General features: G+C 41.5%; 1 protein-coding gene and 1 long non-coding RNA gene across 3 annotated transcripts in view; one reads left to right on the top strand and one right to left on the bottom strand.

Annotated features, from left to right (window-relative positions):
* LGI1 (leucine rich glioma inactivated 1) overlaps positions 1 to 21275 on the bottom strand; it is a 40493-nt gene extending 19218 nt beyond the window's left edge. Inside the window, exons 1-4 of one of the 2 annotated variants that reach the window (XM_086378744.1) lie at positions 20750 to 21275; positions 20275 to 20346; positions 423 to 494; positions 246 to 317 (exon numbers count right to left, since the gene is read on the bottom strand). In XM_086378744.1, the coding sequence (XP_086234870.1) occupies positions 246 to 317; positions 423 to 494; positions 20275 to 20346; positions 20750 to 20964 (431 nt within the window). In that variant the 5' untranslated portion in view covers positions 20965 to 21275. Of the gene's footprint in view, positions 1 to 245; positions 375 to 422; positions 495 to 20274; positions 20347 to 20749 lie in introns of both variants that reach the window. The other variant, XM_086378746.1, reaches the window with a different exon arrangement.
* A 209-nt stretch (positions 21276 to 21484) lies between these two features.
* Positions 21485 to 26305, top strand: LOC147344070 (uncharacterized). Its single transcript, XR_015155692.1, has 3 exons — positions 21485 to 21621; positions 22486 to 22711; positions 24974 to 26305. It is a non-coding gene; the product is annotated as an uncharacterized LOC147344070 (long non-coding RNA).
* Positions 26306 to 26557: the final 252 nt, after the last annotated feature.

Here is a 26557-nt window from a genome sequence, read left to right as displayed (position 1 = left end):
CCTTGCATTAGGATAGTTTCCTAATTATTGTTGGTTGGGCTAATATTAAAAGGAATGGGTTTCCTGGACACACTGGCTGAAGACAGGGAGAAAAGGCAAGCGTGCATGGAGAGAAATCATTTGGGTTTCTTAAATTTTCATAGATACCCATAAAGTGGGTTATCTATGATAAACATTAACCACAGATTATCGAACTGCATTGTCCATTGGCAAGCTTAAAATGTAATAGCAACGTTCATACTTACAGGTGAATTAAAGACTTTAGTCCTCGGAAAGTATGTCTTGAAATGGACTTGATATTGTTGTTTTCTATGAATCTGCAATAGGTTATAATATTTTTGGTCAGACAGCTGTAGAACCTCAGAGCCCTTGTCCTGTATCATTACATTAAAAAAAAAAAAAAAAAAGGTTATTTTACTTACAAATACTCTAGATGTGGGAGACCAATGAAAGCATCATCACTGATCACATCAAAGGAGTTCGATGTGAATAACCTGCCCAGAAAAAGTACACAGTGAAAATGGTTAAACTGACAGATTGTCAATCTTTGGTGCTTTTATCTCTCAGAGAAATGAGTGGGAGTTGTGCACAGAAAAATGTCTGGATCCCTGCCTTTTACAGTGTTATTTATTCAGGTAATTTTTGTAGCTTTTTTTAACCATCAATTATCTCATCAAACACTCAATGAGTGGGTGCCTTGTGCTCTACTCTTCATAGGGATGAGTGTCACATGCCCTGGGTAACATTTTGAGACACAACCGGGCAAGTATGACAGTCAAAGCAGCCAAATCAACATGTTGCAGGTTTCCATGACAAAGACACTAGCAGAATCTTTCCCTCTTGCTCTGAAACTTCTGGAACATTCTGACCAGCCCAAACAATGGTATCATACTCACTAACCTGAGAGACCTAGAAAGCTAGCTCCATGTCTGGTTGTGCATGGTATTCATAGTAGATAAGCCATTGACACTGGTTCAATAAAAATCAACTAACCTTCTTTGAAAGTAGAGCAGGCTGAAGATGGGAAACAATGAGGCTTAGGAAGAGTCTCAGACCCATTTTATTACTAAACAGTTGAAAAAGAACACTTTTACTTGGACAAATTTATTTGAAATTTCAGTATCCACAGGGATTTGGTTTCAAAATAACTGATGAAAAGAAACATCAATCAGCAGTTTCCCACATCCTGCATAATTCCTCGAAGAATTTTTTTTTTTTTCTGAATCGGAGGCTTAACAGTGGTGATTACAAGCCAAATAATACAAAGTTATCTTTTTAGAATGAGTATTAATTTATGGAATTCATCAGATAAAGTGTTGACACAAACTGAGAATAAAGTTTTACGTGTACTGATGACAACTTATAATGGGTTCAAGTGACATTCAGGCTACATGTTAAGGTTCTTATATGGGGAAACCTCATTTTTCACTTGTAACTAGTGTCCAAAATGTGGCCATTATCATGGGACAGACGGGAAGTTTGATAATTCATGTCTCATACATACTGTTTAATTGCATTAAGTCCAGTATTCTCTGTTAGTAAACTTTTACTTTTGAAGGGTAGGGGTTAAAAATAGCTGCACTAACCAATTTAATGACTAATCCTCTCTGAGCCTGTTAATCAAGGGGATTAAAACTATGAGATCTCACCTTCTGAACAGGTGTAAATAACTTATTTGACATCTGGGATTGCTTAAAAATAATGAGAGGAAGGGATAAGTGGGTTAGAGACAAAATGAACACAAAGAGGTCATTTTTGAAGCTGGAAGCTTATTTTTACTATCATTTCTACTTTTATATATGTTTGAAATTTTCTGTAAAAATGGGGAGGGAGAGAAAGTAAACCAAATAAAACCAGATGATGTCTTGCATTTCTTCCTAAGCTATAATCCCTGGAATGATGTTGGATTCTCTTCTATCCCTTCTCCTTCCAACGTTATAGCTTTACTCTCAAATGATTTACTAGACTGTGAAGTCAACATTATCGAATAAATCATACATATTAGATGCCCAGAGTTATTCAAAAAACTCAAATTTTTACAATTTCAGTCACAATTTTGGCAATTGTCTCTTCTTAGATCATGGTTTTGGGAAACAAGAAGATTGCTCAGCCTTACTGCAAGGTAAGCTACCATCCAAAGTCTTCCTTAGGTTCCAGATTTTCGTTTCATTCTGTATCACTTCAGTTAAGTTGCTCAGTTGTGTCTGACTCTGCGACCCCATGGACTGCAGCACGCCAGGCTTGCCTGTCCATCACCAACTCCGGAGCTTGCTCAAACTCATGTCCATCGAGTTGGTGATGCCATCCAACTGTCTCATCCTGTCATCCCCTTCTACTCCTGCCTTTAATCTTTCCCGGCATCAGGGGCTTTTCCAATGAGTCAGTTCTTCGAATCAGGTGGCCAAAGTATTGGAGTTTCAGCTTCAGCATCAGTCCTTGCAATGAACACCTAGGACTGATTTCCTTTAGGATTGACTGGTTGGATCTCCTTGCAGTCCAAGGGACTCTCAAGAGTCTTCTCCAGCACCACAGCTCAAAAGCATCAATTCTTCAGCATTCAGTTTTCTTTATTCTTTTATTTTTTAATTCTTTATTCTTTTTAATTTATTAAAATTTTATTAAATTCTTTTTAATTTATTAAATTTAATAAAATTTATTTTTAATTCTTTATTCATTCTGTATAGGCAGAATGATAGAAGGGGGAGGATGAAATAAGGCAGAAATAGATACAGAGAAATACCTCCTGTGTTCACTGGCTTGCAAACTGTCCCAGGGACTTAAAAATTGCTCACTTCAAGCCACTGCAAGAAATGACTTCTAACATTCATTCTCCTTATGTTGAATCAGGTGCAAAACAGATTATGATATGGATATAAGTGGCCAGAATTAGCCCACACATGTCAGAGAAATAAAGTAGGGTTTTTGCTAACATTTTTATCTGCTCATTCATTGCTTATCCCTAGCACCTATAATCAGAGAAGGCAATGGTACCCCACTCCAGTACTCTTGCCTGGAGAATCCCATGGACGGAGGAGCCTGGTGGGCTGCAGTCCATGGGATCGATAAGAGTCGGACATGACTGAGCGACTTCACTTTCACTTTTCACTTTCATCCATTGGAGGAGGGAATGGCAGCCCACTCCAGTGTTCTTGCCTGGAGAATCCCAGGGACGGGGGAGCCTGGTGGGCTGCCCTTTATGGGATCACACAGAGTCAGACACGACTGAAGCGACTTAGCAGTAGCAGCAGCAACACCACCTATAATAGTGCCTCTCCCATAGTGGACACTGAATAAATATTTGTTAAAGAGGAATTTACTTTACATTAAATTCTGGTCATTACTACATTACTAGATTTAATGTTCCTTATAGCAGGGACTTATCCTTGTTGATTTTTGTGTCCTTAGTCCTGAGCACAGTTCCTGGCTGAAAGCTGTTTGCTGAACTAGTTTTTAGAGATCAAAACTTCTGGCTAAAAGTACAATGATATGCGAAAATATGGGTGAATCTCATACACCTAAATCCAGGGAAAGAAGCCAAAATGCAATAAAGTACATCCTATATAATTGCTCTTATATAAAGAAGAAAACCTAGCAAAACTAACCTATGCTGGCAGAAGTCAAGAGAACGTTTACATCTTGGAGATGAGAAGAGGGCACAGAGGAAGTCTGGGGTAGTGATAATGCTTGGTTTCTTGACCTGGGTGCTGGTTACAAGGGTTGTTCACTTTATAAAAAGTCATGAGGAAAGGGGTGGGGTGATAAATAGGCAGAGCATAGAGGAGTTTTAGGGCAATGAATATACTCTGTATGATGCCACAATGATGGGTACATGTCTCTATACATTTTCCCAAACCCATAGGATGCACAGCACCAAGACTGAACCCTAGTTTAGACTCTGGCTGATCAAGTAAATTCATCAGTTGTAACAGAGATACTACCATGGTGGAGGATGTAGGGGATGGGGAGGCTATGCATGTGTCAGGGTGAGGAGTCTATGGGAAATTCTGTGCCTTCTCTTCTATTTTGCTGTGAACCTAAAACTGCTCTAAAAAATTAAGTCTTAAACTCTCAAGATGTACACTTAGGATATGCACACTTTTCTTTATATAAATTTTATTTTAATAAAAAGTTTTCTTATAAAAGCTAAAACAAATTCCTCTGGCTAAGATAATATTGAATATGTTAGTCCGTAGATTCTAAATTCAATTGTAATTTTCTGTGGACAAGGATTCCATGGGCAAAAATTTGTACATTTATACATACATTCTAAACATAGTCGGTTGAACAGGCTATCCATTTTATTATCCTGTGTATACTTAAGACTTAAAAAGATCCTGTTCTATAAAGAGGGTAAAATGCCCATCTTTAATTTTTATAGGTTCCTTTAGAAAGTTTGATTTCAATATCATAATTTGTTATTGAGCCAGATATGGTAAAGAATCCCATAGTCCTTGTTAAAGGAAACTATGTCACCCCACCTCATCTTGATGTACAACAGACCTGGGGCAGACCTGTGTGGCCATGTTTTATACCTCATGACTTCTATCACTTTTCTTAAATTATTAGAACAAGAAGGACTCCTTTTCTCATCCAGAATAGCTGATCCTGAGGTCAGTCAGCATCCCATGGCCCAACTAGTCTGGTTCAAAAAGGTGAGTTGGGCTAAAGATGAATCCCTTCTTGAGAATTTGGAATCACAGAGATGGAACCATCCAGCAGAGGAGCTGAAGGAGGAAAGATGCCTTAGGGTTGAGTCAGCTCTGTGTGCAGGGTGCACTCAGAAGACAGCGGAATGTGGAGGAGACCTCACAAAGGGCTGTGTGTGTGAGGCTGAATCAGGGAGATGCCCAGATCTATGTTTGATCCTAGACCTGTGCTTCTCAATCTTAGCTTCACTTGGAATCACCTAGAGAGCTTTATAAATACTGTTACCATGTTCTCACCCTCAAGGATTCTGGTTAATCTGGTTAAATTCTATACCTGTGATGTGGCCTGAACGTGGGATGTTTAAAAACTCCCTAGGTGTCTCTTACATGCAGCCAGGGCTGCATATGGTAAACTTTCTGGTCAGTTACAGTAGCCTTCCTTTACCTGTGGCGACCAAGGGGACCTCTGCTTCTAGTAGCAGGTGTGGCTGGAATGGGAGCTCTGATACACAGAGATGCTGTAGATTGTCCCATGCCCCTAACTACAGGTAGCAAGAGTCCATGATACCGTAACTCAGATTTGACGACTGTCCTCACAACTGCAGCACACGGAGGGGTGGGTGGGGATCAATGTATTGTCTGAACAAACTCCTTACCCTGAGCTCCAAATCAGAGACCTCACCCCATAGATTTGCCAAACAGCCATCCTGTGGGTTTGTTCAGGGACAATGTAGAATGTGTCCTCTGCCCCTGGGCCTGTGGGAACATTTGAGGTCTCTGACACTTCCTTTCTTCTTAGGAAGGGGAAGAGTCAAGAATGTTCCCTAGAATGTTGGTGGGGGTGGACACAAGGCTGCACCTTGACCTTTCTGTACCTTAGCCATCAGTCTCATAAATTCAGTATGAAAACAAGGGAGTATAGGAAGGGTGGGGAGGATTGTTTTCCTCTGCAACGAAGGGCATGTATGTTTTCTTACCAAGAAAGATTTAAGACCATTCATAGATTAATCGATTGCTCAGTTGTGTCTGACTCTTTTGCAACTCCATGGACTGTAACCTGCCAGGCTCCTCTGTCTGTGGAATTTTCCAGGCAAGAATACTGGAGTGGGTTGCCATGTTCTACTCTAGGGGATCTTCCCGACCCAGGGATTAAACCTGCATATCTTGTGTCTCCTGCATCGGCAGGTGTATTCTTTACCACTAGCGACACCTGGTATGTTTCCTTGCCAAGAAACAGATTTAAAACCATACACATCAACTATCAATTCCGTGCAGGCAATAGCTCATTCTTTAAATCATCATTGTGGCCTCCACAATAACATGAATAAGTGTTTCATAAAATGCTGCTGCATTTTCTTATTAGGGCTTTGAAACAAGTCTGTGAAAGTGGTAGAGTAGGTGTTAACAGCTGTTTGACAGGAGCAAACTGGCCCAGAGGGCTGCTAAAAGCTTTGACCAAGATCATAAGACCCAAGACTCCTGGTCCACTGTCCTTTCCACACCCTGGGTGGTCTCTCAGCAGGAGCCGGACCACATAATGACACACCATTCCCATTACGATAGGCAACTATAATAACACTGCTCAGCTTATGAGGATTTAAGAAATCTCATTAAATTATAATTCCTTTTTTAAAAGGAATTAATTATTCAAAAGAAGTATCCTAAAAGTCACGGTAAGATTAACAACTATTTTTTTAAGTCAAGAATTTTAAAAAATCTAAACTATCACAACATTGTCAAGCAGTTATACTCCAAGTTAAAAAAAAAAAGAATTTAAAAAATATGAATGCAGTTTGGTGTATTCTGCTTAAGGATACTATAGGCTCAGTGTAAAAATTCTGGAAAACTCAGAAAAACTTAGAGAAGACAATAAAAATGACTGTCACCATACTACTCAAAGATATGAATATACATAATACCTATATGATATATGCATTTATATATTTATAAAATTTATAAACTTAGAATAATAATTTTTATTGTTCTGTGTCCTCCTTTGCATGTACTTATTTTTTCAAGAACAATTTCTTATGACAAGTTGTCCTCATTGCAACTCTTATGAGAAGTTGCAATGTAAAATGTTAACAGATGAGTAAGTCTTGTATTATAAATATTTCAGGATTTAACTTTTTTGTTGTTGATTCCAATTTTCACCGTTATGAACACTACCATGACTACTCTCACATGCAAGTATTTTTCCATATCCTTACTTCTTTCCTTAGAGTAGACTTACAATAGATTTTTTAAGTTGGCATTGTTGCATTATACATGGTTTTTATGTCTCCATTTATTACTAACTTGTATCACACTATGTATTCAATTCTGAATGTAGAAATGCCTATTATCACATCCTTACCAATAGTTAGTTGTTTCTTTTTCTACGAAATCATCCTTTGACAATTTTTGCTGCTTTCTAAGCATCTTTTATTTATTAAGGATATACCTATTCTTTTCCTTTCTTATCTAATGCTGAATGTTTCCCTACTGATTATGATTTGCCTTTTGAATCATGATTTTTAGCATACAGATATTTTACATTTCTAACAAAATATATCAATGTCTATTGCATATTCTTTCTTTGCTGTAATTCTTAAAGTGTTTCTTCCTACCTTGATATTAATGAAATATTACTTAACCCTCCCTCTATAACTTTTCTTTTTTAACTCTAATTTATTTGGAGCTTGCTTTTATCTATGATGTGAGGTGACACACTGCCTTGATTCCTTCCTAGATATTTACTCAAATTTGCCAAAGCCTGTCATTGAATAATTAATGCCTTTCCCACTTGTGTGTACATATTCAGTTCAGTCAGTTCAGTCGCTCAGTCGTGTCTGACTCTTCGCGACCCCATGGACCACAGTATGCCAGTCCTCCCTGTCCATCACCAACTCCCGGAGTTTACTCAAATTCAGCTCCATTGAGTCAGTGACGCCATCCAACCATCTCATCCTCTGTTGTCCCCTTCTCCTCCTGCCGTCAATCTTTCCCAGCATCAGGGTGTCTTCAAATGAGTCAGCTTCAAATATTGGAGTTTCAGCTTTAGTATCGGTCCTTACAATGAATACACAGGACTGATCTCCCTTAGGATGGACTAGTTGGATCTCCTTGCAGTCCAAGGGACTCTCAAGAGTCTTCTCCAACACCACAGTTCAAAAGCATCAATTCGTTGGGGCTCGGCTTTCTTCACAGTTCAACTCTTACATCCATACATGACTACTGGAAAAACCATAGCCTTGACTAGACGGACCTTTGTTGGCAAAGTAATGTCTCTGCTTTTGAATATGCTATCTAGGTTGGTCATAACTTTCCTTCCAAGGAGTAAGCATCTTTTAATTTCATGGCTGCAGTCACCATCTGCAGTGATTTTGGAGCCCCCACAAATAAAGTCAGCCACTGTTTCCACTGTTTCCCCATCTATTTACCATGAAGTGATGGGACCGGATGCCATGATCTTAGTTTTCTGAATGTTAAGCTTTAAGCCAACTTTTTCACTCTCCACTTTCACTTTCATCAAGAGGCTTTTTAGTTCTTCTTCACTTTCTGCCACAAGGGTGGTGTCATCTGCATATCTGAGGTTATTGGTATGTCTCCCTGCAATCTTGATTTCAGCTCGTGCTTCATCCAGCCCAGTGTTTCTCATGATGTACTCTGCATGTAAGTTAAATAAGCAGAGTGACAATATACAGCCTTGACATACTCCTTTTCCCTATTTGGAACCAGTCTGTTGTTCCATGTACAGTTCTAACTTTTGCTTCTAGGGACCAGGGAAGCTGCGTACAGATTTCTCAAGAGGCAGGTCAGGTGGTCTGGTATTCCCATCTCTTTCAGAATTTTCCACAGTATATTGTGATCCACACAGTAGAAGTGAAAAATAGATTTAAGGGACTAGATCTGATAGACAGAGTGTACATATTACTTCCTTCAAAAATCTGCTATTTTATAGGGTTTTTCCAAAGAAGAAATCTTGAATTTACTTACTATTCCTACTGTTTCCTAATTTATTATTTTATATGCTAATTATTTATTTTCTCTTGAGTTCCTTAGAAGATGTATTATTTCATGCTCAATTCATATATTTTTATTCTTTCTGATTTAAAATGAAAGTATTTAGAAATATGACTTTGCCTCTATTTAAAGCATCCAGTACGTCTCTTAAAATTGCATATTTGATTTCAACAAGTATTTAGAATAATATTCTTAAAATTCCCTATTGATGATATTTTTTAAATGTTTTCATGAGTTAAAATTAACATTGCCCTGGGACTAAGGAGGATGAGATCTGTAAAATGCCTGCCAACCCTGAGCTCCAGTTTCTCTTCTGACTACTTGCATTCACCTGTCTGTAGGAGTGGGTCACATCTCTCTATAACCAATAAATGAACACCAAGGCCATCAGGTTATTAGGACGTTCTTGGTTGAAAAGCTAGGAACAAAAGCACTTAATTCAAAAGGAACAGAGAAGTGTGTGATAGGGTTAGCATGGAGGTTGGTGTGCTGAGGTCAGCAGTAGAGGAGAAAAGGAAGAAGCAGAGGACCACAGAATGAGGATCTAACTACATTAGGAGGTCAAGGCTGAGGCTGCCCAATGTCCAGCTGGGGGTCTACAAGAGTGAAATGATTGGGCAGGGACATGTGTCAATGCCAAGACTAAAGGGCTGCTAAAGCAGTTTCCTGCCCTGGTTTCACACCTTTTCTAGGGACCAGGAAGGAGCACCCTGAAGAGGGAATCACAAAGCCTGAGCCTTATTTCCCACTTGGCCATAAATCCTCCATGTGGCCTTGAGCACATCGCTTCTGCTCTCTGTGCTGTCAAATAACCAGAAAGATATGTGAGTCTGGGCTTGTAGAGCTGCAGGCTTCATTCATGGAGGAATAGGCATGGGCTTTGCATGAGGAGTGGGAGTCTTGGGTAGGTAGGTCTGCAGAGGGTTGAATGGGAGGAGTAAACTTGCTGGGAAAATCTCCCCTTGTCTCAAGCCAGACTGGCTCCCTGGCTCTAATGACACTTCTTCAGACTCCCTTTAGTCACCTGTGACCTCTTAACTCCATCAGAACTGACGCTGGCCACAAGTGGTCTGCATCTTGTCTCACAGCTCAAGGCAGATTCTTTCAGCTGTGGAGGGGAGATGCTTTAGGGGGCTTTCCCATACAATCTCCGCTCTGTAAGGGCTACTCTGGATGAAGAAGAGTGAGCAGCCAGCCTCAGGCTATCGCTTAGAGACGGCATTGATTAGATACAAAATAGAGAATCTGGTTTCTAAGCTTGTAGCTGCCACTTTTATTATGTACATGTATATCAAGCAGGTAAATCTATTTCTTCATCCATTAAAAGAGGAATGGTAATAACAAAAAGACTTCCTGGAAGATTCTGAGAATTATGTGAGATAATATATAAGAGCATCTCGTCAATGCTTCTGCCAAAGAGTATCTCAGCAAACGGCCCAGACATAAAATGTCAGAGCTGGAAGAGCTGTTAGATCTAGTGAAGAACATTAGTTGCGCAGAGAGGGAAACTGAGGCCCAGTGAGACTGCCATCTGCCTAAGAGAACTGTTATGAGCCTCATCTAGGGAATTGGGCGCCATGGGCAATGTGTGCAAGCACATTTTGCATACATGTGTGTGCCTGATGTTTATATGTGCACATACATGTAAATGAGAGAGCAAGATGCACACGTTACAGTTGTTAGAGATTTGAGGGCACAGCTGGAAGGGCTGGCCAACTTTTTAGAACTGCCTATGCTTAAATGATTCATACCTTCTAGTTGTTACTAACATTCTCCTTTATTCAAAAGAACAGGGCTGGTTGAACGATAATTAATAACAGGCTGATGATTCACTTCAGTTGAATGCACACATTCTAAGTGCCACGTGAATAATTTTACATTTGAACATATTAAATAGGCTCTTAAATAGGAAAGCATTAAAATGGGAAGCATCACATATGAGCACGTTATGTTCTTTTTGACTCTCATCCTTGGAAAACATTTTCAGTGTAACTCAGAGGACCCTTAGGTAGACCTCTTCTATCTGGATTGATGGAAAATAGCCTTAATTTTGCTCCATGTAAATCTGAGGCGGTGGGGTGCAGCCTAGAGAGATATGCGATTCAATTCCTCAGTTTACAGGTGAGGAAAGCAAGGGCCACAAAGTGAGTGACTTACTCAAGGTCACAACTTTTGACTGCAGCAGGGCCAGGTTTAAAATGTAGATTTTAGATTTGCAAGGATTCCCTGGGGGAGTATTCTTAGCCTGCACATTTGAGCATGGATTTGATCTGAGCATAGATCCACCCCTTTGGTTTTATAGTTCATTATCTTTCATTCCAGAATAATCAAATTTTTCCTTTCTAAGAGTTGGCAAAACTAGTCACAGCCCACCCTCCCGATGCAGTTTATATATGTGGTCTGTTATTTCCCTGCTCCTAAAAAACAAAGAAGAAGGGACTTCAATTTTATTTAAAGCCTGCTGCTGCTAAGTCACTTCAGTCGTGTCCGACTCTGTGCGACCCCATAGACGGCAGCCCACCAGGCTCCCCCGTCCCTGGGATTCTCTAAGCAAGAACACTGGAGTGGGTTGCCATTTCCTTCCCCAATGCATGAAAGTGAAAAGTGAAAGTGAAGTCGCTCAGTCGTGTCCGACTCTTAGCGACCCCGTGGACTGCAGCCTACCAGGCTCCTCCATCCATGGGATTTTCCAGGCAAGAGTACTGGAGTGGGGTGCCATTTAAAGCCTATTGTATGCCAAACCTCATCTTTATCAGATTGCTACTAGGAACTCATTTTTTTATTTATTTTATTTTTAAACTTTACATAATTGTATTAGTTTTGCCAAATATCAAAATGAATCCGCCACAGGTATACATGTGTTCCCCATCCTGAACCCTCCTCCCTCCTCCCTCCCCATACCATCCCTCTGGGTCGTCCCAACTCATTTAAATCCTCCAGTGAACACTATAATATACGCTTTATAGTCTCCATCTAAGATACAAAGAAACCCGAGGTGCGAGTGGTAAAGTACTTTGAAGCTTGTAGTTGGCAGAGCTGGGATTCTGTGCTCAGTCATAATGGTCAGGGGCAAGGCTTTGCTTCCTCTTTTTAGTCCCAGCAGATCCCAGATCTGCTACAAATCTAGATTAGCCTTGCCTGGTAGTTCCCAGAGTGTGGGGAACACAAGGCCTTCATGCGATTGGGAGGTTTTACATGAACAACAAGAGAGGAAAAAAACAAATTCATGTAAATTGGGTAAGTGAAGTTAACTGAGGTTCCTAATTACATGAATCTTCCTATCCATAAGTAAACTGAGACTCTTCAAAAGGGATTTGAATACACAGTTTCCCTATCTTATTGATAATGGGATCCTTTTATCATTGAGTTTAACTACAATGAATATACCCAGGAAAATGCTGGATTAGCCGTCTGAAATAGCTTGAGGAAGCCCTCTTAAAACAAAAATAGTGAGAGCATAAATTCAAGCTTACGGGGCTTTTTTCTATTGAACCGGCTGCAAGTGATAATTGCACTTACTCTGAAGGATGAAACATCCACTAGGAGGTCCCCAGAGAAGCCGTGTGTGCCACACACGCTGCCTGATCAGGTGGAGAGCTTGGCAGTGAGGCACATTCAAAGAAAATCACACTCAATGAATCCACACTAGCAAAGCTGTCTGAGTCACTCCTTATATGGAGACAGATGGTTTAATGTATCCTTTAAGATGAGATTCTTTCTACCTGCCTAAGTTCTGCTAGCAAGCCTCTTGAGAGCAAGGTAGGGTATTCATAATTAAGCTAATAAATAAAATGAACACCAAAAGTGTAGATTCCCAGTATCCTATTGGAGGTTAAGAAAAGGAAAACAACAAAAAGAAATTCCAGAGGTTTTCTAAGCCAAGGTGCATTGTGAGTAGCCAAGCATGAATAGAAAGGGCAGTTTCCCAAATTTATTTGAGCACAGAACTTTTTTTTTCAGGACACATGTTCCACAGGACACAAGATGAGAAAACATTGGTCTAAGGTATAACTTTAAAGTATATAAGTTCTTTGTCATTTGCCCTTTTCTGTGTCTCTGTCCCTCTCTTTTTTAAAGCTGGGAGACTAGAGCCTACACATACCAATAAGAGCTGAATCCTAGGGATACTCCATGTTCTTGCCAGCAACGCTGCCACCCTTTCAAAGGGCTTTTGAAACTCTTTTTCAGTGATTGTCTCCAGGGATCAGGACACAGTCCTCAGAATATCCTCATTAATGGCAAAAGTTGACCCTCTGAGAGGGGGTTTGATTTGGGGAACAAAACTGTGCAAAGTTAAGCCCAGTTATTCATGTTCAAGAGGAAGTAGACAGATGTAGGTAAAAGTGAGGATGTGGGTTTAAACTCCGACTTTACCTCTTACGAGAGGTGTGACGTCACAGAGGTTACCTGACTCTTCTAGGACTCAGTGCTTAATCTGCAAAATGGACATAATCACACTTCCTCACAGGGTTACTGTGACAATGAATAAAAAATGAGACAGATAAAGTGCTTAGCACCAAGCAATACAAGTGACAAATGTCCCCTAACAAAACTTTGCCTGATTTTATTGTATGACTTGCAAACTGGCAATGAAGACAATTCTCAAAGATCTAGCAATGTTTAGCTATAGAAGCCAAGTTAGGAGGAATCTCTGATCTCCTGTAAGGAATTCTCTGAAAGTCAAGAGTTACTTGTATATATAAATTCTAGTCTGTTTATTTTTTAAAGGCTCGGGTTTTTGTTTTTTTTTTAAGATTTTCTTTTATGTGGACCATTTTTAACGTCTTTACTGAATTGTTACAATTTGCTTCTGTTTTATGTTTTGGTTTTATCCCGTAAGATGCATGTGGGATCTTAGCTCCCTCACCAGGGATAGAACCTGCACCCCCTGCACTGGAAGGTGAAGTCTTAACCACGGGACTGCCAGGGAAGTCCCCCATAAAGGCTCATTGCTTTTTAATCACATTTTACACAGGTGAACACCTGTCATCTTGCCATTTAAATGGCCTCAACAATTCCTTTCCAGTCCTTGCCCAGTGGGAGGGATATTGAAACTGTTTTATCATCAGCCACCATGGGGGGTCCTGATAAAGTCCCAATGGACCTGCTTGGGAAATTGGGAACTACATTATTATTCTACTAATAGTTTTATAATAGCCAATTTCATAATGTGAAGCTCTTTCATTAAACAATCTAATTTACTGGTTTGTTAGAACTGATACAATACATTTTTTCCATTTCCTTAACAAGGTCATTTTCTGTATTATATTAAAGTACCCTGTTAGTAGAACAGAATACAATAGCATTTTTAAGCAGAAAGAAACGTAAGTTAATTGAACATGAAGGTCTCAAAAATGCCAGTTATGTGTGTTTTGTTTGGTCTTTATTCTGTTTAAAAATCTACCTCCAGATTTCTGCCTTCTTCTGAAAATTAAAAAAATATGACCCATCTTCATGTAGCACATTCTCATCAGCAATAATCAGTTGGAACTGAAGATTCATTTTTAGGTAAGACGTGTCTTCTCTGGTTTAACCCCCGTCACTACCACTCCCTGTTGTCTATACTCAACTGTTTCTTTCATTTACCTTATCATCCCAACCCCCATCGGGCATTTGAGTTTGAGAACCATGTTTTAATCTATCTCTGGTATTTCACACATATAAAATCTGAAACCCAGGGATACTTGGTCACACAGTCCTTTACTGTCTGAACTGTATTTCAAAACCATGTCTCATGTCTCCTGATCTCTACTTCAGGTTTCTCTCCATCTTATCACAGAACTACTCATCTTAAGACTGGCCAGTGTTAATTATTTTTAATAAAACCTGACGTGTTTACAAAATATGGTGCCAGTTGTTTTTTTCACGAGTGAGAGGATTCTGCTTCCTCTTTCCCCTCCCATCCTCAGAAGGGTAAATAGTTCACCTTTCTTGTGAGAAGTATTTGAAGAAAGATTTCTTAGCAAGTTCTGATGCAGACCTATGTGTAGAACAATGAAATTTTAAAGCTAGCATTGTAGGCAAACCCAGCCTATACAATCCGATGCTAATCTGATGTTATGGTCATTCAAATTAAAGTGATTTTCAGAACAAATAATAAAAGCTAATGTTTATTGAATTATAGGAACTGTTCAAGTGCTTTACATGTATTATTTCATTTAATCCTGGCTATCATCCTGTATAACAGGTACTATGATTATTGCCCACTTTGTATTAATAGAGGCCGGTAACGTAGCCTCTCTCAGCCATAAGCTCAACAGTGGGCAAGAGTCACCATCATCACCAATCAACTGAGTACCATTTTGAACAAAATGAGAGAGCTTATCAAGACTACTTTATCATACCTTTAAATACAGGCAAAATAGAGTTTACCTCTTTAGGGCTCACCTCCAACTTGGAGCTGCCATGTCAAAGCAGGGAGGGAGAGCTGGCACCCATCTGTGTGTCTCCCACAAAGCCCAGTGCTGTGCCTGTTGCACAGGAGAATCCCAAAAAGCTTTTGCTGAAATGGGAGGCTTCTGCTTTCATTTTGTTACTGCTTGCAGCTATACAATTAATAAACACTTGTTTTAGCTAAGCCACTGTAAATAAAAAGGAAACTATCTTTGTGTTCACAAATTTGGTTTCCATCTTAATAATGCTTAATCAGCATCTTTCTTTGGATGTCCAGATAAAAGGGGAGTTTGACCTTTCACAGGAGAGAGGCTAGTCCAACCTGAGAGACAACCAGGGTGGCAAATAAGAGTCTGTGCTTGTCAAAGACCTAGAGGAAATCAGAGGGAGACAAAAGGGATCCAGGCAGTGGGTCTAAAGAAAGATTCTGGATGCTTTGTCTTTTAAGTTCTGGTACACTGGAAACATCTGTTGAAGAAGTTTGACATCATAAGGTCATGAGCAAATACCTCTTCACACTTTCTTTTGGTTCAGCCCACATTCCAGACCTCCACACTATTGGCTCGTGTGAAATCTGATCGCATATATCAAACAAAAGGAAGTGTGAACATAACTGAAACTACTGATAGGAAGACAGAAGTCTCTAGTATAAAATCTATGAAAATATGAATTGAATTCAACAAATATATAATAAGCAAAATCTTAATCTAAGCTTATAACATCCTTTCTAGGACCATGGCTATTGAGAACCCTCTGTTAGAGACAAGGGCAGATACAAATAGCTCTAAAAATGATGGGAAGAATTAGAAGCATCAGAAAAGTCTGTAGAACTTGAGAAAATAGAGGTCAGGGAATGAGGTACTTCAGGCTGGCATGGATGGAGCTTGTGGTGAGTGTGTGTGTGTGTGCTATTGCTACTATGAGAGATGACCCTAGACAAATAGCCAAACTCTATTAATACTAACTCAGATGTTCAGATGTTTCTCTGTTTCTAGGGAGCCTTTAAAGGCTTCCAAGCATGAGGGTATCAGGGTGAGATCTGCACTTCAGGAAGGTAATGCTAATGGAGGTGGGGAGGAAGGGGGTCCAGACGCCGGGGGGCCAGTGTAAAACCTCCCCCAGCAGCCTGTGGAACAGCGACTGCAGCCTCAGTTAGGATCATGGTCCTGGGGTCAAGAGGAGATGGCAGATTCTTATGCAGTTTGATGGGGGGCTTTTCCTGTTGAAAGTGGACCTGAAGAGCTAACTCCTAACTTTCCTGGTTGAATAATTGAGAGGATGAAATACGCTTTCAGAGAAAACATTTGTTATACAGGGCTGCGTGCACAGTCACAACGATTCAGTAAGAAGTTAAAAATCAGAGATATGGGTCACTGGTCAGATTGTAGACAAAACAGCCCAGATGATTGAAATTTTTACTTCTTGGTCCATTGTAGGCCATCACCTGGGCACAAACCAAACCATACTCATCCACAAGCAGTGATTCCTCTAGAAGCCCTCTTAGCTGATAGGTTTGGCTTGAGTAATCATTGAAGGTCATGAAATGTTTCTTAACACTTGTCATGTAAAGAGAAATAGATAAAGAGGCCAATCACTGTGAAGGTGATATAGGCTATGGATGTTTTTCCCTGGACAAATAATATTTTTAAGAACTAACTGATAAAATTAAAGTAAGGATGGACTTATTATTTGTCTTGTTCATGCTGTTTACTTCTAGGTTTTTTGGGTTTTGATTTCTTATGAACTATATATTTATGTGTTGATTAATAAAAGAAATGATTATATCCTCCCCCCCACAGAGGGATCAGTTCTATTGCTTCAAACAAGATCAGACTTCATTGGAATACATAGAATATTTTCCAGCTACCCTGATTTCTTATATAAAGATTTTGTGTGTGTGCATGATACTAACTGAACCCTGTTACTCCCTGCAAATAGAACTCTCTGAAGAGTTCTATTAGATAGCTTTAGTTTATTAAAAATTTTATGAACAAATGGCAATGTGTTCACATTTTATACTTTAAATTTGAATTTTACTTCTGTAATGAGCCCATATCATTGGGGATTTTAGTCTGTGGTTGAGAACAGGGCTGTCCAGTGTGAAAACACATTTCTGTAAATTCCATTCACTACAAGTACCACTCCCTCTCACTGAAAGCAAACTAGAATGAATAATCATTCCCATTGGTTAAGTTTCACAGCAGGCCTATGGAAAACATGAATGGAATTACATTTGCTGGGGAAAGATTTTTTTTTTTTTTTTTTTTTGCTGTTGTTTAAAACCATAGGTGTTTTTTAAAAAAAAGGCTCATATAATTAATCTGACGAAATTTCATTGGATAATTTTATTCTTTCTCTCTTCTCTACAGAGTGTGGGCTTTTGTTTTTCTTGTTCTCTGACACACATTGCCAGCCACAGCCTACCAGGATCTTCTCCCCCAGAACATGTAACTTAAGGAGGCATTGCGTCTGTTTCCCTCAGTACCCCAGGCTGACATCTCACAAAGTACTTTTCATCATGACTTCTGCAGAAGGTCTGAAAAAGCATTTGGGGCCATAATGAAATTATCAGACTTTTAGGGTGGGTGATGGGAATGGGTCTTTTCTTTTTCCACAACTGAGCAAGAAACCAACTGCCTTTGGACATCAATGGAGCAGAATTGATTCAGAAGCTTATCTCTTCACAAACTGTGACAGGTCTGTTTGGTAATCTGCGGTCACAAATGCTATTAGAATCCATTGCAAACCCCAAGCAATGGCTGGTGGGATCCAGCAGCAAATCCATTGCAAACCCCAAGCAATGGCTGGTCTGATGGCAAAGGTCGTGCAAAGGAAATCAGACCCCTGGGTCTCCATGTTCCAGTGGGGAGTTTTCAGGGCACTGGATGGCCCCGTCCCACAGAAGAACTCTTTGTGTCTGCGAAGTATGCATTCCCTCCACTGTTATGATTATGGCATTATTCATACTTGGAGCCTTTTCATTTATTTCCTCCTCAGTGAAAATGCACTTATTAGACCCTTTCCCAAGGACAGGAGGAAACAGAGAACATTGGACAGGAAGAATGGGGAGCAAAATCTTTAGGAAACAGAATCCTGGAGATTAGAGACAAACTTTGACCCCTGCTGTATTGAGTTTAGCCAATGTGAGTTAAGTAAGGACATCCAGGGCAAAAATTACTCGCCCTTTTGTTATTTCTGAAACCTGAACTGCTTTTAGAAATAAGGGTTGGAATGTTCCATAGGAACTCGGAGCATGGAACGCAGGGGCATGGCACACACACTCGGTGCGGGCTATTTAAAAACCAGTTCCTTGGCTTCCCTCTGTGATTCTAAATACGTGTAATCACATTACCCTGCAGCAGCCGGTAACTATTTCTATAACATTGTCCAGCATCTGTGCTTGCTGAGGCTGGGTCCACCCAGCGGAAACAAAGTGGAAAGATGCTAACTGATGAGGTCGATCAATCCAGGTGTTTGTTCTGTGTCACAACTAACAACCGTCCGATGTTGTTAGTAGTGTGTGTCAAATGACACTTCTTGAACTGATCTATTTAATTATCCTGGGAAGAGAGAAGTGCCTCAGTCCATCAAAAGGATGCTTTTAAAATGAGCCATTTGCGTATTTGACAAATAATAACATAGTCACAATCGATCACTTTCTCACATACAACCAGTTCTTATCCTATGAAAGGGTCCCAGCACTGATGACTTTGCCTCTTTTTTTAATTTGTTTGATGTACTAAACAAACTAATTTGTTCATTGCCCTAATCAACTATTAGCTGTCAGTCAAACAGATAATCACTTAGGAATATTCTACTCAATTATTAATCATTCAAAGACATTAGCTAGAAGAAGGATATTAGTCAACATTATTACATAATGTCAAAACACTTGATCAGGTTTGCAAAATGGAATAGTCAAATCAGTTTGGGGATTTCATATAGACAAAACAATAGATTAAGTGATTTTTCTAGCTTTTTTAGCTTCATGTAAAAAGTTAAAACCCTACCATTTATAAAATGTGTAACCACTTGTCATATCCTATGCCAAGCATTTTATCTACTTAAATCTCATTTATTTCTGATGACAACCTTTCAAAGTGTCATCACCTCCATTTTACAGATGAGAAGACTGAGGCTCAGAGAGATTTAGTCATTTGCACACAATTACATGTCTAGCTTCTAGGGAGTGGTGGAGTGAGATTTACATACAGATCTCTCTCATTTCAAATCCATGCAATTTGCCTCTCCGTATGTAAAACTTCAAATAGCCAAAATGGCCAAGTAAGGTAAGAAAACAAAAACCCTAAAACAAAACAAACAAGCAAAAAAACTTGAGTCCTGGATCATGCAGTTAAGATAACCACAACTCAGTTGATGGACAATTGGCTGATTTCCCCCCCTGGAACCGGTAATGACAAGCCACTCTGTGGCCTGACACCTGAGCACCAGGGGACCTCTTGCCCCCTGTGCGGTCCTGCTCTGAGAACTAGCACTCCAGCTGCCAAACATTACAAATGAGAACAAGTTATCCGTGTTACATTATGCCTGTGGAAAGATCTAATTTCTTAGTCAAATATTATTTTTTGACTATTTTCAGACATAGATTGAATATGTGGTTCCCTCATGGCTATCTCAAAGCACATAGCAAAGACTAATCCTTTGCACTATCCTATATTAATATTTTCTTTCCCTCCTTATAAGGAGATGAGTTATAAATCAGGTGAGATTAGAAAGCAGTCACTCAAGAATGAATATTTTAAGGAATTACCTAGAAAGAACTGAGATTTTTCTTCCCCACATGGTAAATCATACAGAGTAGCAGCCGCCCCAGGTCTCCCAGGACAACATCTTGAGCGCATATGTTATGCTGGGTTCTGTATTGACTAATTCGGAAACTCCAGGGTAAAATAACCAAAGTTCCCAAGTCAAAAATGAAAGTAAAAGGGGAGACTGAAGTGAGGATCACTGTTACAACATTCCAACAACTTCACAAATAGCCATGAGAGTAGCCGGCATTACAGGTTAGCAAATTTACCATTGCAAGCGTCAACCTGCACACTGGTGTCAGGTCGCAAACAAGCCCATCTACCTCTCACTTTACTGATCATTCTTTTCCTCTCCAGAAATATAATCACATTTGACAAAATTAATATTGAGATAATTTTACTAGAGGGCTTATCTAAATATATGCTATATTAAAAATAGTCATGATATAAATATTTCTCACAAGAGCTGCAGCGATGGTGTGAATAAAAAACTCCCTTCGGAGATTTCAGTAAAACCAGATCTCACAAAGGATCTGAAAGAAAACAAAACAAAACAACAAACAGACACACACAAAGACACACACACACAAAACACAGAACAAACCTTATGTTAATCCGGTTTAGCAAAACAGTCATTATTTGACACTATTTCATGAAGTATGATACTGTGCCTTGCCAGCTGAAGTAGGAGGCATGAATCTGCTGCAGGTTTCTCATAATAATGTTCGGGGAGTGGAAGATATCTAAGCATGTTCTGTAGCAGCTATTAAGAATCAAAATTTCTAAATGCAGCAGACTGTTAGCTCTGTCAAACAGCCAGGCGTGCAAGAGGAATCACTCTCCCCATGCCCTTTTACCAATACATACAAAGACCCAAATACATCGGCTGGAATTTTTAAATCGTAAATTAGATATCAAAATGCTTACGGGCCTTACAATGAGATAACGTCAGGAGGAACGGTGCGTGGAATGGATCTGGCATTCTCACATAAGGCATTATCTTTGGTACAAGTACACACGGCAGGGCATTTTGGCTTTGCTGGTTTCTTCCCCTCAGTCAGCAGAAGCGCAGATAAGAGACATAGGCAATAAGCAATTCTTTTCAGGGGGATGCAGGCATTTCCCATCCTTTGGCTTCTCTCTGATTCCATGCAGTCGAAAAAATATCCCCAAACATGAACAGGGCTTCTGGAATTCAGATGGTGATTGTCTTGCTCTAAGATCAGGTCACATAAGAGTCCACCCTTTTCCTTTGCCTCTGTCTCTCTGCTTTTCAAAACAGGGACCTGCAGCTGATTCGTGAGCCGCTCCTGGCTCCAGCGAGGCACTGCTGGGGAAGAGACCTGTGAGGTGCTGCGAGATGGGAGGGACCCAACGGCTGGAGGAGAGAGCAGACTTGCATCACCACGAAAACACAGAGCACAGACCAGCCTTCGAAGGCAAAGCGAAGTGATGTAACAGAATAAACAGCTTTCTGCTTGCACCGGGAGGCCCTTTAATTGTTACCAAAAATAGGACGGCATTATGTCTTATTAGTGGGTGGGTGGGCGGGTGGGTGGGAGCAGTCATCTTGCCTGGGATCTCAGCAATCTCGGAAACCTCTGGGAATTTGCTTTTCCGTGTGGCAAACAACCTAGTAAGAAAAACCAGCTTCGGAGCCAGCCCTGGCTGGAAAAATGAAGTGAAATGAAACTCTCCCTCTGCAACCTTTGGCTAAAAACCTTGGTATTTCTTGCTGAGTCCACCTGAGTGATGCCGTCGCTGAAAGACAAACAACACATGGAGAATGTGACTTTCAGGGAATGAATGTGAGTAAATACTTTTCTGACACTTCACTGTCATAAATTATTGATTTTCATATCCACCCTCCCCCATGTGTGAGCCGTTCCCTTCTCCCGTGTGAAGGAGGGAGACGGAAGCACTGACTGCCTCTGTGTCTTAACACCCCCTCCTCATCTCACACTCCCCCTTCTTCAGCACTAGAACCAGAAGCCTGGAAGGAAGTCCCTGCCAGCAGGAGGCAGCCGACTTGGGCTTCCAGGGCTCTGGAAAAGGTCTGGCTGAGTCTGGGAGGCTGAGACAGGGGTGGGAAAAATGCCAGCCTACGAGCCACAGACCAGGCTTTTGAGGGTCTGATTCTGCTGTGAACTAGCTGATGGTGTCTCTGGATCTGTACAATGGGTGCGACAGTACAGATGTTCCATATATATTACAAACATTAAATCCAAATTATAGGATGCCACTGTCCCACGTGATGGGAAAGAGGATGCACTCTTGGAGAAGGAAATTCATTTAAACAAGAGCCCAGGCTTTGGGGCAGAGAGGTATTATCTATGTGCCTGGGGAGGCACTTAGGGTAAGGAATAGATGCTTGGGCCTCTTTCCACGTGGTGGGCAACCATCCCTTAAGCTGGCATAGCTGGCCAGGGATGTCGGTCCACCATCCTTTTTCTCTCAGCTTTTCAGACTGAAAGGAGTACATGGACTATGTAAGCCAAGGTGCAGTCATGACCTAAACTCACCCTACACAGAGCTTAAGTCACTGACAGTCCACCCTTTCCTTCTCATCGTAGAGAGCACAAACCCCTCATTTACTTCTCGGTAAGCTCTGTGAAGGGAGGGTGGTGGCAGTCATGGTCATTCCCCTATTTGATTGCTGTCTGTTTACCCAGAAGACTGCAGGCTCCACGAAGGGAGAGATTCAGGAGGGAATCCAGTGCCTGGATAGCACGGTGCAGACCACCACGTACAACCAGCGTGCCCTCATGAACAGCCAGAGCACGGAGGCTCCCCATGGTCGAGACATGCTCATCCCAAGAAATTCCAAACGGCTCCTCACGGTTATCATGAAGGAGGTCAGGGTCAATTCCCGAGGCAATGATGGAGCTGACTTGCAAGGTAAGGGGCATGATAGAAAGGGTTGGCGGGAGCATCCCAGGTGAGCAGACAGCATCTGCGAAGGCCTGGCTGCCACCCAGAGGACCGAGGGTACCTCTGCAGAGTTCTAGGCAGACGGGATAGAATCTGGTTTGTGTTTCTAAAGGACCTGTAGGTTGCTTTCATTAAATCAGTTTGGAGGTGGGGGTGGGGGGGAGGTGGGGGAGTGGTGGTGGTGGTGAAGGAGCACATGTAAATATGGTTTTTTGGTTTTTTCCTTTCCACAAAACAAGAAAAGAAAGAACCCAGTCCACAAGAAGTAATGATTTTGAAATGCATCTTACTCTTGCTTCCCTGTCCAGGCTCCATGGAGAGGGGGAGTTTATCACAGTGATTTTAGAAACGGTGACCCAGGGGGCAAGCCCCACTTGAAACAGTAAAAGTGTCACTGAAAAATTGGCTGCAAGTCAGATTTTTGTAAACTGAATCCTGCTTCAAGTGCACAGTGGTAACTTGCTCCGTGGAATAATTATGTGGCAAAAATGGTTATAGAAGATGGTTTTTAGTCAAACAATCACCTACACCTTAAGTTCTCTGACTTGTAAGTGATGCATTTGGTAGTGATAAAGTAAAGACCCTGAGAACTTTCTAGGACCTCAGGGTTCTCAGCTCCAATCCCTGCATAGGGAAACTGAGGTCCTGAGGGGTCACAAGGACAATGAGTGGCAGGGCCACCACACTGTGGGGTGAACCTCTGGCAGGTATTTAGTTAAACTGATCCCTGTAGGCATGGTTCAGATGGTAAAGAATCTGCCTGCAATGCAGGAGACCCAGGTTCGATCCCCTGGAGAAGGAAATGGGAACCCACTCCAGTATTCTTGCCTGCAGAAGTCCATGGATAGAGGAGCCTGGCGGGCTAAAGTCCATGGGGTCGCAAAGAGTCAGACAGGACTGAAAGGCTACACTTTCTTTCTTTTGTGGGGAAACAGGATCCTTCCCTCCCTTCGTTTCACTATCAAATGTATCACACTATCAAGATGGCTTGATCAGCCCCTGGCTCTGTACTCTGTAGATATGAAAGGGTGAGCAATCTTTCATGTCTGACTTGGTTAAGCTGGGAGGGCAAATGAATGAGGGAAGGAAAGCATTGCCATAACTTCACTTCACAGCTGTATTTATCTGGTGGTTCAGTTTGTCAGTTCAAGTGGAAAAAGGACCATAGCGGGGGGTGAGGGGGCTGTTCTAAGGACAAATGACAATGGGCATTCTGAAAAGACAGTAACTTTTTCTTTTTGTATGGCATTTAAAGCTCAGACTTGAATTCCCCATTCAATTAAAACACCCACCGAGATGAGGCACCAACTGAACTGTGTAATACAGATAACTGGTATTCTTTTAGGAAGGAGGAACCATTCCAGGCGCCAGAATTGGTCTAAGGAGGGAACTAGTGAGAGGAGGGCAGGTTGTTGCAAGAGTGATGTCTTGAGGGGCCTGGGGAGGAGCTCCTACTGCTGACCAAGCTTCCCTGCCCTCCTCCGGGAAGCCTTGGTAGGACACGGAGAGGGGATGGGAAGTGGGAGGGTAGATGCTTCCCTCCCTGAGAGGGGTTTCCTCCAGCTTGGAAGTTTATATAAGTTTTGGCAACCCACCTGTGCATGACGGGGGTGCCTTGGGAGAGGTGCCTAGAAAGGATGAAAGCAGAGCTGGAAGGAGGCCCAGGAAGGTGGGGGAGGCCTGGCCAAGGCCGGCTCCCTGCCCAGTCCCAGCTCTGGAGCAGTAGCTGAGGGATGCCAGGGCTGGCTCTGCACTTGGCCAGCCACGTGACCATGCGCTAGCTATTTCAGCTTTCTAGGCCAGTTTTACTCCCCAGTAAAATGGGGAGTGTATTTAATAGTGCGTATCATATAAAGTTGGTTTTTTAAAAAACATATTTGATTTATTTATTTGGCTGCGCCAGGTCTCAGTTGTGGCCCTTGGGGTCTCTAGTTGCAGCAGGCAGGGTCTAGTGCCCTGACCAGTGATGGAACCCAGGTCCCCTGCACTGGGAGCATAGAGCCACTAGACCACCAGGGAAGTCCCACACGTAAAGCTGTGGAGTGAATGAGAGACAATAATGTATTTAAAGTGCTCAGCATGGGGTCTGATATATGGGGATGATCTGTCATCGCCATCATCACTGTCATTGTTGCAGTGGGACTTGAATTCTGAACCTGTGACTTCCAAATGTGGGAAGCCAAGCTCTCAAATGCAAATGAGTTTATCTTAAGTATATGTTCACTCTAGGAAGCAGGCACTTTCCAGCAGGATGACAGACTGTGGTCTTGCCAAGAGCCTCTACACGTGAAGGAACCAAAAAGCCTCCTCGGGAAGAAAGAATTCCCTTCCAGTTTGGGAGCACCAAGCTTGGTCCAAGGGTAAGAGCCAGGGCTGGACAAAAAGAAGGTGGTTATGAATGAACGTTGGATGGAGGTTTTTTTTTTCTTTAACCCATTGCCCTTGAACATGTGTAATTTTGAGGGTGCAAGAAGAATCTGGGCTTCCCAGGCGGAGCAGTGGTAAAGAATTCACCTGCCAGTGTAGGAGGCACAAGAGATGTGTGTTCGATCCTTGGGTCAGGAAGATCCCCTGGAGTAGGAAATAGCAACCCACTCTAGTATTCTTGCCTGGAAAATTCCATGGACAGAGATGCCTGGCAGGCTACAGTCCATGGGGTCGCAAAGAGTCAGACATGACTGAGTGACTGAGCATACATGTACAAGAAGAATCTACTCTGGGATCCCTGTAACAGACAGTGTTTTCTCTAGTTTGGTGGGTATCATGGCATTGCTTATGGGCGGTATGAGACTAAACACCGTGTTCTGGCACCCAGAGCTGCTATAGAGAAATGAGACCAACCGTGTCCCCATCCAGGCCCGTGGCTCAGACATCACCCAAATCATTGGATTTTCCACCAGGAGCAACTCATGCTTAGCGTCCCACAGTACTGAGAGGCCCACAGACATAGGAAGTGGCAAATGATCCCAGCAGGGAGCCTAAGCAAAAGAAAGGAAAATGAAGATGTCCGAGAGCGCATGTGCAATGTTCCCTGGCATCCTCAGAAACTGGAAAGGGTCTTTGAGGAGGGGCTGGCAATTCTGAGAGAACTGATGAAAGCAGAGAGAGCGAGAACAGCCTGTGCCGTAGTTCTGATCCCAGTTTTCCCCTCAGGCTGGTGTGACCTAGGAAACACACATTGTGCAAGTAAACAAATCATTATTATGAGCCTTAAAAGATCCAGCTTGGCCCTGCCTCCTTTTACACTCAGACTTGCAAACTGGTGTCAGTTTAAGCGGCTTTCTCAATAGAGCAGGGTTTTTGAAGCGGCAAGTCAGCTGCATTCGTGGGTTGCAAAATCAGTCTAGTAGGTGAAAACAGAATTTTAAAGAATAAAATAGTTTTGAATCTAAAATTGGACTTTATTACACCTATAAGCGTAGCTGTTGGGATTTCTCTGGTGGTCCAGTGGGCTAAGAGTCTGTGCTCCCGATGCAGGGGGCCTGGGTTCGATCCCTAGTTAGGGAACTAGATCCCACATTCTGCAACTAAGACCTGGCGCAAGTCAATTTAAAAAAAAAAGAGTAGCTATTACCTTGTGAAGTTTTAGTTTCCATTCTTTGGGTATGTATATGTGTGCATGCATGCGTGTGTGTGTACAAGGCTGTAATGTAAAAGATATTTCTTACAGTTGGTTTATGACCTCCCTCTCTAAAAAAAAAAGAAGAGAGAAAAAGAAAATACCACCCTACAGGATGTTAAAGATCTTCACCCATCCCAAGAATCTGAAATGGCAGAGAAAGGTTGATCTCAATTCTAGTCAATTTCATTTAC

This window comes from Bos grunniens, chromosome 26 (assembly GCF_055505025.1).
Source record: "Bos grunniens cultivar Pamir isolate PY7600 chromosome 26, Bosgru_T2T1.0, whole genome shotgun sequence".
In the NCBI taxonomy this organism is placed as follows: Eukaryota; Metazoa; Chordata; class Mammalia; order Artiodactyla; family Bovidae; genus Bos; species Bos grunniens.
The sequence above is the reverse complement of the archived record's forward strand: the minus strand, read 5'-3'. Positions and strand labels throughout refer to the sequence as shown.